The following is a 16,571-nucleotide window of genomic DNA, read 5'->3' as shown; positions in this document are numbered from 1 at the left end:
TGAGAAAGGAGAAATCTTTTTCTTCCTTCTTGGTCCAAGCCCCCACACACAATAACATAACTGAATGCAATAGGTTTTGGAGCAGGGTACTCAGTTTTAATTTTTGGTAGGCCCTACTAAACTGTAGCGGTTAATTTTATGACCAAGAGTTTAGTTTATTTTTGAAATATTTTGGCTCTAGGGAGGAAGGAGAGCCCTCAACTGATGAGGGCCTAATTTTGACACATTTAGAGGCTGGACCCACTTTTTTCTACCAGTGGTTTTTAGGTCAGGGCTCCAGCTCTCGCGATGCGGTTGTTTTGGGAGAACATGAACTATGTTTAATCTTCTGTGGGGTGTTTGTTCAGTTGGTAAATGGGGCTGTCAGCTCTGGCCCTCATGCCAGCAAAGGCATCTTATTTTTCATGTACAGCATTAGTAACATATATATTTTTAAAAAAGCAAGTCCAAGGCTTTGAAATATTAGAGGCCAAAGTGATGTTTTTCACTTTCTCTACATTTACTAAAATAAATATTGTGGTTAACATGTCTGCTGCTGGGAGGATTAGTGTAGGCAGAAATCCTTCTCCCCCTTTTTTTTCACTTTCCAACCCAACCAAATACTTTTTTCTTTTTGGTTACATTTAAGTCTAAATTGCTGGGTTTGAAGTTTAAGTAAATACTTAGACTAGGCAGTAGAAATTTCCAGTGAGCTTTCGTCACGTTAGTTTTGAGCTCTGTCAGAAAAAAAGGCAAGTCAGTGCCTCCCTCCTCCCCAGCTCTTCAATTTCCAAACTTGATGGATATAGGAGTTATTTGGCCTGGCCCCTGGCGTCAGTCTGAAGGAAGCAGTTACACTGTCCATTTCAGATAGGTTTACCTCAGCCTTCTTTTTTTTTTCTTTTTTTTAAAAATATTTTTATTGGGGAATGTTGAGGAACGGTGTGTCTAGGGCCCATCAGCTCCAAGTCAAGTCGTTGTCCTTCGGTCTAGTTGTGGAGGGTGCAGCCCACCACCCCATGTGGGAATTGAACCGGCAACCTTGTTGTTAAGAGCTCATGCTCTGACCAACTGAGCCATCAAGCCACTCCCTACCTCAGCCTTCTTTTTGAACTGACTTCAGTTTTAAATTTGCATTGATGCCAGGAGCCCCCCAGCTTCAGCTTGTGACCGTCATAGTTCATAGTATGCAGGATGGGATCGGCTGAGCGTGTCAGGATGGCCAACCCAGAAGAGGCAACAGGAGGTAGACGCAGCAGGTCCCTTCCTGGTGAGCGGCATTCTGGGCCCGTGGGAATTAGGGTCAGGGGGACCAGGTGTACACCAAGCAGCTTGAGCACTGCTGAAGTGAGTTCACGGTTAGCACGGAGGTGCTCCCATCATTTATTTTGTGGATCTGTGGTTGTGTGTGTGACCGTGATTGCCAGGATGGGCTTGGGGTCATCTTCAGTCAACCTGAACATTTTGTCGTACCTTTGCCAAGTTGGAGAAAAATTCTCTTTGTTCACATCTCTCTTGGCATCCAACATGGAGAAAACCATTAATCAATACACATTAAAAAACAAAAATCCTTAGTACAAGGATTTTTTTCTCCTTCAAACTGGACTAAAGCTCATAACTGAGATTATCTGGTCATTTGGCTCAGCTGTTTGTGTTTCATAAATTTAGTATGTTTGGAAAATCTTATTTTTTAGACTTCTTTGTGTCAATGGAAGGTGACGTGTCTGTTTTGCCAACTACAGAGGCACAGGATGAGACACAAGATCCAAGGGCACACTGTTCCATTTAGAATTTAAAGGAGTAAAGAAAGAGACCCCGCCTGGGCTAAGCAATGGAATTAGAGCCTGAAGATTTCTCCCTATGGCCCTGTTTCCTTCTGCACCCTACGGGCACACCCCATATCCTTCTGTCTAGACCTCTTCAAGTTGTCAGTAGAGAAGTTAAGTTCATAAGACTTGACAAGAATCCATTGGTGAAGAGGATAATAACACAATGCTTTTAACTATGTGTCGTGTACCTTTTATATCCTGGGAGTAGGAACGGTGCTAAGTGCTTTACATATGTTAGCTCCGGTCCTTAGCACAAACCTGTGAGAAAGCTGTGTGTATCCCCGTTTTACAAAACGAGGCTCAGATGAGTTGAGTATAATTTGCCTGCATCACAACACTGCAAATGGTGGAGGCAGCAATAAACATAGGTGTCTCTGGATCTAAAACTCATGTCCTTTGCACTAAGTACCACTATCTCTGTTTAGATTACCATTTAGAGGTAGGAAAATCATCATCCTTTGTCAGCTCTCTGATTTGGGATTATGTAGAAGAATTACGGTAGGTCCTTGTCAGGGACTCAAAGAGAGACAGAAAAGTAAATCTGGTCTTTTGAAAATACCAATGGAAAAGGGAAAGGGAAAAAACGAAAAAACAAAAACCTCTTCTTTCTCACCTATATTTTTCTTTCCTGCCTCATGCTTCTGTCCTGATTTTTTAAGTAGAATCAAAATCCCATATCAGAATTACCTGCTTTAGGGCAGAGAGTAATTATAATGCTTATTCTTTGATTGCTGCCTCCTTATCCCTGCCCTCCACAGAAGGGATGCTAAAGCCTGAGAGAATAGTAGCTCCCTTTCTTGGAGGTCTATTTTATTTAAAAATGTGAAAGTGAGAAACTGGGAATTCTACTTAGACTCCTGTCTTCTCGTAATGATGGTTCATAGAGAGCTGGCCATGAAGATGGAGACTCCTTTTGTCAAAGCTGACGTTTGGCTACCCAGGCCTAATTCAGAACAGGGAAAATTAATCAGTTTCCAGAAAAGCCATGATTCATTCTCCAGTTCCATCTGTAGCCCACATCAACCTCTTTGGCCCTCATCATTCTCTAAAACTTTCCCATCAAAGACTTTACAGGGGCAAGTTAGTTCTTTATGGATGTTGTCTCATGTAATTCTTTAGATATTTGTAGGCAGAGATTGTGGAAAGCTGTCTGGGTTGAACACACTGTACACACTAGCCAGCGGTAAGTTCAGATCTCATCCGCAGCACAGGAATGTTTGTATTTAACCAAAGCAGCCAGCCCTTCTCTATCCATATTGCTAAAAGAGGAGCTGTTTGTTACTTTGTGAAGTTACCTTGGCAGAAGTTCCGTTCTTCTATTTCATTGATGTGCTAGATTGTCTCAGCTCTGGAAATGGCCGGGATTCTGTTGATCTAACAGTAGATGTGGAAGGTACAGTCACTCGTGGAGAAATTCTGTCCTGGTTCCATCGTCATAGCCGGAGAAACAGGCTAAGGTCACATGGCGAGGAAGGGGTACCCCAGGGTTTGAAGCTGTTTCCCAAGACTCTTCCTCAGATACATAACTGCCTGGTCCCAGAACCTCGGGCATCGCGTTCCGTCTCTCCTCTGATGCCTAAGCTAGTACGTTTCAAGCAAAGGGGCTCATTGTGTTGCTGAAGGCATTTCATTCCCTCTTAAGACAGTTTATACCATCAGAAAACCCTTCACTATTTTGAGTTGAAGTCAGTTTTCCTGTAACTTTGACCCAGCCGTTGCTCTTGGTTCTGACTAGGAGACAGAAACCATACAGTAACTTGAACAGGAAAAAGTGTAATGTAAAGAATTATTAACTAGTAGCAGGAGACGGGTGTCTAAGGGGTAACAAGAACTCTAAAGATTACAGGAAATGTAACAACTTTGGAAGAGCCCCTTCCCCAGCTGGGTCTGAGATTCAACCCTGGCTGGAGAGAGTGTGATTGTGTCCTACTGCATGCGTGAAGTTTGCCGAGGCGCCGCAGGCCAAGTGTGGCCAGCGACAAACCAACTGTCCCCTTGGGTACTCGTGGAGTTCAACAGGAAGCTGCCCAGGAGGTGTTGCTTAACTTTCGGGAAGACAGGGCTTTGGTGGAGCGCACTCAGAACCACCTATGGGCAGAACCTCTGCAGAGTTGCCCTGGGGGTGTCCATAAAACTCGCTGGGAAGCTGCCTCCAGAGGTGCTGTTGAACTCACCGGGAACCTGCTGGAAAGCTGCCCCTGGGTGCACCATTTAAACTTGCTGGAGATAAATGCCACTGTCTGCCTACCTGCTGGCCAATAACGGAAGGAGCAAGAAGTGATACAAGCACTCCAGAACCAGGAAGAAAAGCCCCCTTCCTCCTGCAGTGTCCCTCCAGCACCCTCTGCTGACAAGCTTAGCATCGGGCCAGCTGGCAAAGGAAATGCTTACAGGATCCAGCTCCAGTATCACAAACAGGGTAATGAAGGGTGAAATTGAATCTGAGAGGCAATAAACTGGCGACTTGCCCATTTCGTTTCTTTAAGTATTTCATAGAAATTCTGGACTTAAGTACCCACACTATCCTCATAACTCCTTCCAAACTGTTTTCCAATTTCTTGGTACTTTTCCCGTATTGTGATATCCAAATTGGAACACAGAGTCTAGTACAGAGGTTCTCAAAGTGTGGTCTAGAGAACCCTGGACATCTCTGTGATCTTTTCAGGGGGTCTGTGAAGTTGAAATTATTTTCATAATAGTACTAAGTCACCTCCCTTTCACTTCACACTTTTTTATTTTTTCACAAGTGGGCAGTGGAGTTTCCCAGAGGCTACATGACGTGAGATGACATCATTCTAATGGCTAATGGAATATTATGTGCTTGTGTATTCTTGTGTTTTAAAATTTCCTCAGTTTTAATTTCTGATACCATCAATTGTGTGTGTGTTTGAGAACTGATGGTCTAGTAGGTAGGGCTATAATCTCCTTTATTTTAGATATTACAGTTAATTCATGTTTTATAAGGATTTGGACAGATCTGAGACAGGTTTTATTTATCTGGAGTGGGAAACAAACAAGAATAAGGATGATTGCTGGAGAAAATTATTGAACTTTGTTGTTTTGTTCCTGATCTAGAGAAACATGAGATTTTCAAGCTGCACTAGATGGTACAGGTTCTATTTGGTCTTTGATGCTAAACAGACTTAGATATTAACTTTATCATTTATTAGCTCTTCCCAGTCAAGTTACTTTAACCTCTCTGCGCCTTGGAAATACTGTTTTGTAAATAATTTCTGTCCCCTAGGGTTGTCGGGGCTTGAATGACATTGCTGCTGTAAAGTGTCTGGCATATACTAGCTGCTTAATGCAGATCCCCTTCTCTGTCTCTGCTTATTTTTACACTGAGGAGAAGGGACTTGCCCAGGATTCCAGAGACAGTGCTGAACTGCGGTCTCCAGTGTGTCAGTCCTGTGCCTGTCCTTTTATTCCAAAGATATTTATTGATTGTGGAGTTTTGTGCCAGAATGAAACTATAGTTAACTATTGTTATTGATTAAAAGACAGTGGCATGTAGAATCATTTTTGGTCTCTGGTTCAGTTCTTCCCTAAATATACTTCTTTTCTAGGCTCTGTGCTTTTTTAGGACTGTGACTGTCTTCCTGTATCCCAGGGCCTCTCACTTGCAGGGCTTTCTCTGAGACCCCGGTAATGCCCGACCATGGGGTACATGGGTTTACTATAGAACACACAGAAGTAAGGTGTTTTGTTTGCAGCCTGTGAAGACAGCCTTTTTCCCTTCTGACTTCCCCTCTGTCCTGCTTCTCATCAGTGTGGTGACTGTGGAGAGGCCACGGGCATTTGGGGGCTTGAGGACCCACAAAAACTACAGTGACATGAGCTTTCTGGAAGCACTGTGATACCTGGGTTTCCTGTTCTCATTCGACAAATGGTGTGTGAAGAACAAACTGCCCTCTGTAAAGAACCCTGAGGTCTATAGACATGGGTACTGTACCAAACAAGTATTCATTTCATGCTATGCTAAATACAGCATTTTAAAATAAGAAACCTGCGGTTGGATTGCTTCAATCATTGCAAAGTAGAATAGGGAACATGTAAGGCAAGTCATGGATTGGTGTTTCTTTACTATACTAGAAAATCCCACATAATTGAACCTCGAAATCTGATAGTTACTCTGCAAATTGAACATGATGAGAAACCAAACCCTGTAAATCATGGGGGTGGGGGCTGTCCAGCAGACACAGTGCTAAGTTAAGGAAGCTGCTATACCATTCCGTGAGACAGTGTTGTGAGGGGAGGATTTTAGCAGACTTGATAGCTGTTTGTGATTGCAGTTTGGAGGTGGGCACGTTGGGGCAGACGTCTTCAGTACATGCATTGTATTTCTTAGAAGAGCTGCAGGCAAGTGTTGGTCTAGGGTGCACCTATCTGAAAGTACGTTGCAGAGATAGTAGAGTTGTGATATTATGAATAAAACCATGGGCCTAAGTATAAGGCAGTCCACACTTGATTTCTTTTCTCGTCATTGTGCTCGTGGCTTTTTTCCTTCTCTGTCTCACATTTGTGAGTCGAAGCCAATTTGTACATTCTGATTAAGACAGGATTGAGAATTATTACAGTAGTCTTGTAAGGACTTGGAGTGGATAGACGTATTCATAATATAAAGTATTGTAAAACTGCATTGATAAGAATTTCCCTTGCACACTTGTACGTGTAGATTTAATTGATTCTTACATGTCATTTGTGATATGATGCTTTCACCACTTTGTTGGAGGAGTAAATACCTTGTTTGTTTGTTTTTTCCAGAGTCTCTCTGGCCCAAAATCCGGGTTCCGTTAAAAGTTGTGAGGACAGCTGAAAACAAGTTGAGTAACCGTTTCTTCCCTTACGATGAAATCGAGACAGAGGCCGTCCTGGCTATTGATGATGATATCATCATGCTGACCTCCGACGAGCTGCAGTTTGGGTATGAGGTAAGGAGGCTTTAAACAGTATGTTTACATATTTAATAATTATTGCCTATTGCTTGTTTTTACCAATAAAGAGTATTATATTTCACTCTCTAAAGTCATAATTTTTAAATTCTAGTAGCACCTTGAAGCTGTGCATAGGAGTGTGGATTATGAAGCGGTTGTTCTTAAAGCTTTGGGGAAACCCTATTCCTAAATGGCAGCTGTGCCCTCCACTAGTTTTGGGAACTCCCAAGGAGAGTCCCAGGGGACATTTTCAAAAGAGCGTCTATAGCATTTAACAAGCACTTAATTGATGTCTCCTTTTGAATAGCACTTCCCCTGATTTGAGCAGCTGGGCACCGCAACAATAAAAACATCAGTAAGTGAAGAAGTTGGCGACACTGACAAACAGAAAGCAGACCCTGTTGATGGCTTTCTTTCTGAGTTTTAAGTGGAGAGGCTGGCTGCCTGTCTTTAGGGAGAAACATTCTCTATCACTGTTCATTCTGTGCGGCTGATGGATTAGGCTGGGTTCAAGGGTTAAGTATGGAGACCAGTAAAGGTCTCCCCAGGGGAAAGTGCCAGAGCCGAGGCCTGGTGAAAAGCAATAGGAATTGATGAGCTCTGTCAGGGAGGATGTACGTGGGATGCATGATGGCTGCAGGGGCGTACTGGTGCTATCAGACCTAAGCAAAACAGAGTGTATAAATCAATTAGCTACAGCTGGCACAGGGGAAAGTGCTGAAATTTATCCCCAGTAGTTATCCTGCCTTTGGGAGAAAGGTAACCATCTTCTTTAGTTGACTCAGGATTTGTTGAACTTGAGGTTTTAAATCATGAAATTTTATTAAATGAAGCCATATTTGGTACATGTATTTATTATAGAAATTTATTTTCTAACCCTTAAATTAAAAGTGGAATTTAAGGGAAGAAATAAGAATCCCTCTACTACCGCCACCACCGAAAATTAAAAGCTCATGTTTTCCAGGGGGTTTTGTTGTTTTGGTTTTTTGTTTTTGTTTTTGTCTCTAATGTATATGTTTGGGTGTAAAAGAAATCGTTTTGAAATAGGCTGGTGTCTGATACCCTGGTTGATACAGTTAGTGCCCAGTGGAAGGCATGGAGGTAGCCAGTAAAACATACATTCATCCTTTTGGATTTATTTCAGGCATAGAGATGTCTTTCGCATCACCACACCTACGGTGCTGGATGATTTCTCATATGCTCCCATTCCCATTTTTTAAAGAAGTAAATTGCCTACTTGTTTCTCTAGCCAACTCATGGCAAAAAGATCCGTTTTTTCTGCCAGTGTTTTCTCTCTTCATTGCCCATAATGGCTTCAAAATATACCCATGTGTTTATTTTTGTGGAAAAAGGGAACATTCAGTGATGTAGCCACGCCCCAGCGCTCTCTCTTCTTGCAGAGTCCCAGCTCCACTGTCACAAGCAGGGTTGGGGCTGCGAGACAATAGCTTACTAAGCAGCAGTCTTCCCCTGGCACTGCTTCTCGTCCATACACACCCTTCTGCACAGATTTGAACCTCCACACAGCAATAGTAACGACTTTATTCTTCCGCTAAAAAGATGCAACCATCCTTCATGCAAAGAAAGACCTCTGATTCCTTCCCCCGGAAAGGGAGACACAAAGTCCTGGTGGTCACAATATCAGTCTCTGGGTAATTATTAATTCCTTCTTTAACTTAGTCACAACTCTACTTGAATATTCTGTCACTTAATGAATAAATTGTAGACTCGTGTACACACGAGATCAAGTAAGCACAAGGCACCCTATTCCCGGAAAAAGCAGGCAGACTGGCTAGGAACATCAGGAGTTGAGGGAGATCCCAGCAGTGAGTTCCCTTAGGTTTTGTTCCCCTCCCTCCCTCCCTCCTTCCCTTCTCTCCCCAGCCTCAGTGCTAGAGCAAGATGTAATACCTACAATCACAGATAAAAACAAAAACCCGAAAAACCCTCTTTCTCTTGCCAAAGACTGGGAAGAGGGCAGCCCTTGCAGATGGAACCCTTTTGGCTGTACCCACTCTACACCAGGCAAGCACCAGGAAAGAAGCCACACATCCCCCTGCCAACAAGGTGCTGTGACCATGGAAATGTCATGCAGAGCCCTACACTAACAGGACAGGGGTGGAGACAGCACTCCTGTTCCACCCCCCTCCGGTGTGGAGACTGGGCTAGAACCCAGGTGACCATCCCAGGCCCTGCACTGAGTGAACTTCAGCAGAGGGGCAGCTGCAGAGACTGTGGGGAGGGTCGTGTCCACTGGTCCCAGATAGCAAAGGGGCAGTCCCTTCCCAGCTAGAGAGCAGAGGGAAGGTTATGGGAAGGAGGAAGCTAAAAAGGGATTCCTTGAGTCTGCCTATGAAGTCTTCGGCACACTCCCTTCAAAGCGGCCCATGCACATGACTGACTAGATTCAACACAGCAAAAGCTTTGAGAAATATAAACTGTGTAGAATACTGCCCAGGTTTCACGTTAGCCTCCGGGTAGCACACAGGTTGAGCAGACCGGAATAGCGCTCGAAAACTAAATTGTTGTTCGGTCCACAGCCCACAAAAGGGGTCTAGGGCATGCATTCTGAACGTAAACTCTTGGCTAAAATAGAGAACTTAAAATGAAACACCATCTCATAATAATACTCAGAATGTTCAGGGTACAATCCAAAATTGTTTATCGTACCAAGAACCAGGAAGATGGCAACTTTAATGAGAAAAGGTAATCAACAGATGACACAGATGTTGGAATTATTTGCCAAAGATTTTAAAACTGCTCTCATAAATAAATGCTTTAATAAGCAGTTATGAGTACTGTTGAAACAAATGGAAAAATAGAAAGTTTTGGCAAAGAAACAGAAGATATAAAGAAGAACCAGACGGGGATTTCAGAACTGAAAATTACAATAACCTAAATTTAAAATTTACCTGATGGGCTCAGTAGGTGAATAGAGATAACAGGAAAGAATTGGTGAACTTGAGGAAAAGTCAATAGGAATTATTCAGTCTGAACAACAGAGAGAAAATAGATTTTTAAGAAGTGAGCAGAGCCTTAGAGACCTGCGAGACCAAAAAAAAAAAATCACAGAAGATACAACATGCATGTCATCAGAGTTCCAGAAGGAAAAGGAAGAATGTGGGGCTGAAAAAATATTTGAAGAAATAATGGCTGAAAACTGTCAAAATTTAACAAAGGACATTAAACTTATGAGAAAACCACAAACATCCAAAGAATAAGTTGTATAAATTTATGTCCGTTGTATAAGCTGAGTAATTGATATAATAATTGCATAATTGTTATATCCAGTAGGAGATGGAAAAGAAGAGGAGACAAATAAATTGATGTATATATATACATATATAAAGGAAGGAGAAAATATGCATCGTTGCTACATTCTTTGCTTCTGTAGCTTGGTCATGAGACCATAATTGGTATTTGTAACTTTCTTCTTATACTATCTATTCCATGTTCCCTTTGTTCTCTAGCATATGTATTACGGACCAATTTCTTTAATGGCTGCAGTACTACTCAGACTTTCTGTTTCTTCTTGTGTTAGTTTTGATAAGCTGTGTTTTTCCAGGAATCTGTTCATTTCATCTGAATTATAAAATGTGTTGCTATAGTCATTTGTAATATTATCTTCTTATCATTTAAAGTCTGTAGGATTTGGAATGACGTGTTCTTTTTCATTCCTGATATTGGCAATTTTTGTTTTCTCTTTCTTGATCAGTGTTGTTTGAGGTATATCAATGTCATAATCTTTGCAAAGAATCAACTTTTGATTTTGTTGACTTTCTTTTTTATTTATTTATATATTTATTTATTTTATTTTTTAATTTATTGGGGTGATAATTGTTAGTAAAATTACATAGATTTCAGGTGTACAATTCTGAAATACATCATCTATAAATCCCATTGTGTGTTCACCACCCAGAGTCAGTTCTCCTTCCATCACCATATATTTGAGCCCCCTTACCCTCATCTCCCTCCCCCTACCCCCCTTATCCTCTAGGAACCACTAAACTATTGTCTTTGTCTATGAGTTTTTGTTTCTCATTTGTTTGTCTTCTTCTTTTGTTGTTTTTGGTTTATATACCACATATCAGTGAAATCATAGAGCTCTCTGCTTTTTCTGTCTGACTTATTTCGCTTAGCGTCATACTCTCAGGATCCATCCATGTTGTCATAAATGTTTCTATATCATCTTTTCTTACCGCCGAATAGTATTCCGTTGTGTATATATACCACAACTTCTTTATCCATTCATCTATCGAAGGACATTTTGATTGTTTCCATGTCTTGGTAATTTTGTTGACTTTCTTTATTGTATATTTATTTTGTATTTCATTAGTTACTCTTTCCTTAATTTCTTCTACTTTTCATGAGTTTAAGTTGCTGTTATTTTTCTAGTGTTTTGATTTGATAACTTAGATCTTTGATCTCAATATATTTTTCTAACATATGCATTTCAAGCTGTAAATTTCCCCTTGATTATTGCTTTGGGTATATTCCCAAATTTTAATTTGTCATATTTTTATTATCCTTGAGTTTAAAATATCTTCTAATTTCCAATGTAGTACCTTCTTTGACCCATAGTTACATACAAGTATATTGCTTACTTTTGTTCTTATTGATTTCCTATTTGATTCCACTGTGGTCAGAAAACATACTCCACGTGATTTCAGTATTTTGAAATTTATTGAGACTATGGTTCAGTAAAAGGTCTATTCTGTTAAGTTTCCATGTGCACCTAGAAAGAGTGTACTTTCTGCACTTGTAGAGTTAATGATCTTACTATATCAATTAGGTAAGGCTAGTTACCTTGGCAATTTCAATTTCAATATAATCGAAATACCGCCTTGCTTGTTCCTCTCTAAAATAGGCATCTCTATTTCTTCTGTTTAGTTTTTACTATAGCCTTTGTCATCTATGTAATCATTAAATTCATTATCCTAGTTTAAATAAAAAATAGTTTAAACACAGTATTTAATATGTGAGAATCCAAGAGAAACCATGCAACGGACCTTTCTTACTGTGACTCCAAAGAATTTTTAGAGAAATCTGGAGAGACAGAGGCATCTTCTCCACCTGGGAATTTTTCAGAAAGGGGAGGCTAGCAGTCTTCCAGTAGTTAGAGGAGTTTTACAGAGTGGAGACAGAACAGACCAAACGACTTCCTGAAATCCCTTTGAGTGTAACAAATATAAGGGATCAGAATTCCAGGCAAACCTATATGATATGGTTCCATGTGGAAAAGTACCAGACTTCTACGCATACCACGAGTGAAACTCCTTCACTTCCCTGTGAAACCCAGAAAGATGGCATGTGTGAGGATCCAGGAATATATGGAGGCAGTGGCCAGCAGCACGTTAGGAGCCAAAGGCGAATACGGCAGTTACTTCACTGGAGGAGGACCAGAGCTCCGTACCGTGAACACCGCCTGTTCTGATCGTGCTTCTGCCAGTGCCTCTTCTGTGGCCGAACATGCAGATTCAAGCACTAGAGTTACAGCATGTGTTACACAAACATGAGGGCATTTTAAGGCAGTGCTTCTGTTAGAGGATTGGAAGCATTGATTTACAGATTGGCCGTTTTAAATCCACAGGCTCCATGGCTTGCTTACGGGTCACAGAGCAGATAGTAGAGGGCAGCTCACAGATTACACTCTTCCCAAAGCTATGAGACGGAAATGGGGCCATCATATAAGAGCTAAGAGGTGTGAGAGGAATGGTGGGGGAAGATCTCCCTGGACTGTTAGCCTGTCAATGGTAGTGAAGCCTAGAATCCCTTTCCAGGAGGGAGTTGTTGGAGCCACAGCAGTGCTCTCCCCAGCTTTTGTCAAACCGTAGCACAAACTGGAAATGGGAATGCTGTGTGCTGTGCAGACACGGCTGCTGCACCAGCTGGAACCACCCGCAGGCTTCTCTGCTGGCCTGGCTGAGAGGATCAGAATCTCCGCGTGCCTGTTAACCATTCCTGGCACTCCAGGGCAAAAGCTCAGAACCTGAAGGGACCTAGACATCATCCTGCCACTTCATGCTGTATTGCTGAGGGTACTGGGGTGCAAAGAGGTTACCACCTGAGAGTGTCAGATGTACATTGACTAGAACCCTTGCAGGTCCACCAGAGCGAAGGCTTGGTAAGGAAAGGCCAGTCCGTGTAGGGAGGGCCTTTTTCTTCCAGTGCCTGTGACTGAGCACACCCACATTGGGAGTAGAGCCCTAACACTGGGATCATTATTTATTTAATTGGAAGAAAACACAGGGGTCATTTGCCTGTTTACATGGGTCATATTCCCTGTTGGAATGCAAAGAGCTTTGGGAAATGTTACATTCCCTCTCTAGCCCCAAAATCAGGAGCTAAAGAATGATCTTCTCTGGCTCTGCGTGTTTCTGACTTGTTTGACAAGCTCTAGTGAGCTACCAGATGTTGAAATTCTTTTCAGCCTGGAATAATTTATTTATCTGTTTATGTATTTTACCAGGAAAGTATCTATTGAGTTCTTGATACTCATTTGCAAGGAACTCCTGGGGGAACAGTAGCAGTGTATAGTGTTACTCGAATGTTTGATTCCTCCCACCCCCAAGTCTGTCTGCTTTTATTTCAGACCTAAAGAACTGGGAAATAAAATGCAATTTGTTCCTCCTTCCCTCCCCCACCTTTAAGGGAGACCATTTAAAACATGTGGCAGAAAATGAGCCATGCAGACTTGGCTGAATGTATGAACCTGTGAATTTATTTTTCCTTTCATACTTTGATCCTCATTTCCAACCATAAAAATTATTAGTAGCACTGAAGTGTTGTACATTTTTCACCTGAGAGATGTGAAACACTCTTGGCTAGTCATACTGCTTATAAAGCCCGTACTTCACTAAGAGCAACTGTATGTTGCTAGTTAGGTGCCCAAATGCTGATGCCTCCTTCTACTGCCTGGGGATCCCACAGGCAGTAGAGGCTGGTCACACTTCTTGGGTGCTAATAAATTATGAAAATTTATTTGTATTGTTTATACCTCTCCAAGGCAATGGCAAGTATGTACTCTTCAAATACTCATGGGAAGAAAGCAGAATAGCTTGGAATGCCCCATCTTTTTCATGAGAACATAAAACCATCTTTGAGTGAGTTTTCTTGGTGTAGGAAGCACCAGAAGAAAAGGCGCCCAGGTGAGCATGAGCTTGTTACGTGTGGTCGCAGAGACGTCAGAAGCAGGTAGCGGTGATGAGGGCGGAACTTGTGTTTGGGTTAACAGTGGAAGTGCAGTTGGTTAGGCAGTACAGGGCCAGCTGCCAAGTTCAAAGTGGTAGAGAGGTATCATAGTTTTGTAGAGAGGTGTATGGCCATAGCAGTCAGATCATAGGATTCGTTACAGATGACAAAGACTGAAGACAGGAAAGCCAGTTAGGTGGTGGCAGTGGAAAATCTGTAAACTTAATATTCAAATGGATTGAAGAACCAAGAAGGAAAAGACAGCTTACACATAGCTCAGATTTAATTTGTGATGAAGGAGCTCTGCTAATTGGAGAATTCCAGGGCTGAGCCTCTATATAAATAGTTAACGTTTTAAGTGTAATTAGTAAAATTTATAGCTATCTGTATATTCATCCAGGGAGAGGGGGAGAGAAGATAAAATCTGCGATTCTAAATAAACTATCCCACTTTTTCTCTTCTCACTATAAGAGCTAAAAGATAGAAACAACCTATCATAGAATTAGACTTCATAACAATCTCTTTTAAAATAAGCTAGGCGATAACTTTAAGGGGGAGGGGGCAGCTATCTCTGTCCATCCTTCTCTGAGCCTTCTGCCAATGAAAAGTGCCACGGGTACCAGGTCTGGGGAACAAATAAATGTAAAGCAAGTCTTGGATTGAGTCTAAAGATTGTTTTTCACAGACTTGTGGTAATGATTCTTCTGATAGAAAATTAACTGCTTTCCTCACTGGATTTAAGCCTCAGAGTCCTAAATTTGAAAATGTGCTCAGTTTTGTTGGGAATCCAGGGCGGGTCTCTTCTGAAAGGGTTTTCTTTATGGTACATGGAACCACCGATCGCGTCCTGCCATGGGCTCTAGAGCAGGCTGACTTACCCTTTAAGATCATCCAGGACACCGAGAAACTCAATTCTCTGTAGCCAAGAGCATCCCTAAAGGAAAGCCCAAAATGTGAGGGACATCGCTGCAGTGGACGGCTAAGCCGATTATTGGCAGTGTCTCAGCCTTCAATGAGAAGCCCAGCACCTTAGATTTCCATTGCTTGACCTCTTGGCTGACTCAAGTCCTTGAACCTTCACGGGAGCTGAGCCAGTGGGTGACTGCAAGGATTGAGAATTCAGGTATCCCCTCCTTTTGTCTGGATGACGGACTGTGGCAGGAGTGCCCAATGGAGCCAGTTCAGGACTTCATGCACATGGCTGCCGGGGGGCTGCAGGCACCCAGATTCTCTGTGGGATACCAGGCCCACTGCGGGCATGCACAGTCAAACTTTGCCAAAGCTGTTCTGGCTCAGCATTTGCTGGGTCTGACACTAACGCTTTACAGTGTAACTAGACCCATTTTGCCCACGTCGAGCTTTGTGAAAACTAACTTTCTTGGGACTTGTGGTGTGCCCTCTTTATTAAGTCTCTGAAGAAGCTGATGGCTATAAGTGCTCTTGGAGCTTGTCTGTTATATCTGAGTGAGTGGCAGTCCCCCTGAGTGCCCTTCAGTACAATATTGAATATTGTACAATATTGAAAAGGACGTCTGTCTGTCTTGACCTCCGTTTTTCACTTTAAAAACTTGGAGAGTTGCCGTTATAGAGACTGTGGTCTTCAGAAGACAGAATGCGCCAAATGGCTCATTTCTGTGCGTGTCCCCCCGCCCATAAGGTATCGTCAGAGATTCCCTCAGAGGAGACCTGTGGAAGGTTACGGCCAGAGGCACACCATTCTTAGAGACTTCTTTCCCTGGGGTCTTTTCCACGGTGCTTCAGGCTCCCTGTTTCCAGCCCATAAGAGAACTGAATAACCTGTTGGGTCAGTCCTGTGTCCAGCTTGCATTGATTTACACCCCCAAGACTCACGGGACCTGGAGGGAAAATAGTTCATGTGTGCGGCCGCTGCAGCGAGAACTGCTGAAAGAAGATGAGGAGCAGTGGCCAGGAGCCCACGGAGGTGCTGAGAGAAGCTGCGGTGAAAGCTGACCTCTCGGAGCGCTTCTAAAGCACCCAGTCCCCATCGGAGAATAAGTCAAACAAATATTAAGGGAAGGAAATCGAATATGTATGCTGAACTGTGAAATAACATATGATCGCTTAAAAAAGCACCCAGTTGGGAATTACAATAGAGTGACACTTTTTTCTTCCCCACTGAGCACATTAAAAATAACAAGCTCAGAATTTATTTACATAGCCATTAATGAGACGGCAAATGTAGGGCGAGCGGCCCATGCTCCCCTAGAGAAGGTAGCAGCTTCCTGCTGGCACATCTCCCCATCTGGAAGGGGGCCTCCTCACAGACTCCCATCCCAAGTAAGTCAGGTGAGTGGGTTTCAGTATATTTTCCATAAGTGCTTATTTTGTGCCAGGCAATGTTGGTGAGGAAAGAGCTCTCCTGAGCTTTCCACTCCCAGCCTCCGCTGCTCCCCACTGGGCCTCCATGTCGTTCCTGCCTGCAGCGCCACCAGGGCCACCTGGCTTCGTAGCTTCATGTCTCAAGATCAAGTGCTTATAATGTGAGATAGTCACTTTAAAGAGGTGTTGTTACCCCTGATAGTTTAAAGAATGCATACATTCCCTCTCCCCATTCAAAAGAAGATATCTGCAATGATATTCCAACCCTGAAAGAATCCATATGTTTGAAGATTATTGT

The 16,571-nt window shown here is 42.5% G+C and overlaps 1 protein-coding gene across 1 annotated transcript in view; it reads left to right on the top strand.

Moving 5' to 3' along the window:
* EXT2 (exostosin glycosyltransferase 2) overlaps positions 1 to 16,571 on the top strand; it is a 126,544-nt gene that overhangs the window by 86,886 nt on the left and 23,087 nt on the right. The window contains exon 10 of the mRNA XM_081062596.1: positions 6,573 to 6,739. Coding sequence (XP_080918722.1) covers positions 6,573 to 6,739 — 167 coding nt within the window. The remainder of the gene's footprint in view (positions 1 to 6,572; positions 6,740 to 16,571) is intronic.

The sequence above is a fragment of the Rhinolophus hipposideros genome (assembly GCF_964194185.1).
Source record: "Rhinolophus hipposideros genome assembly, chromosome: 10".
Lineage (NCBI taxonomy): Eukaryota > Metazoa > Chordata > Mammalia > Chiroptera > Rhinolophidae > Rhinolophus > Rhinolophus hipposideros.
The sequence above is the reverse complement of the archived record's forward strand: the minus strand, read 5'-3'. Positions and strand labels throughout refer to the sequence as shown.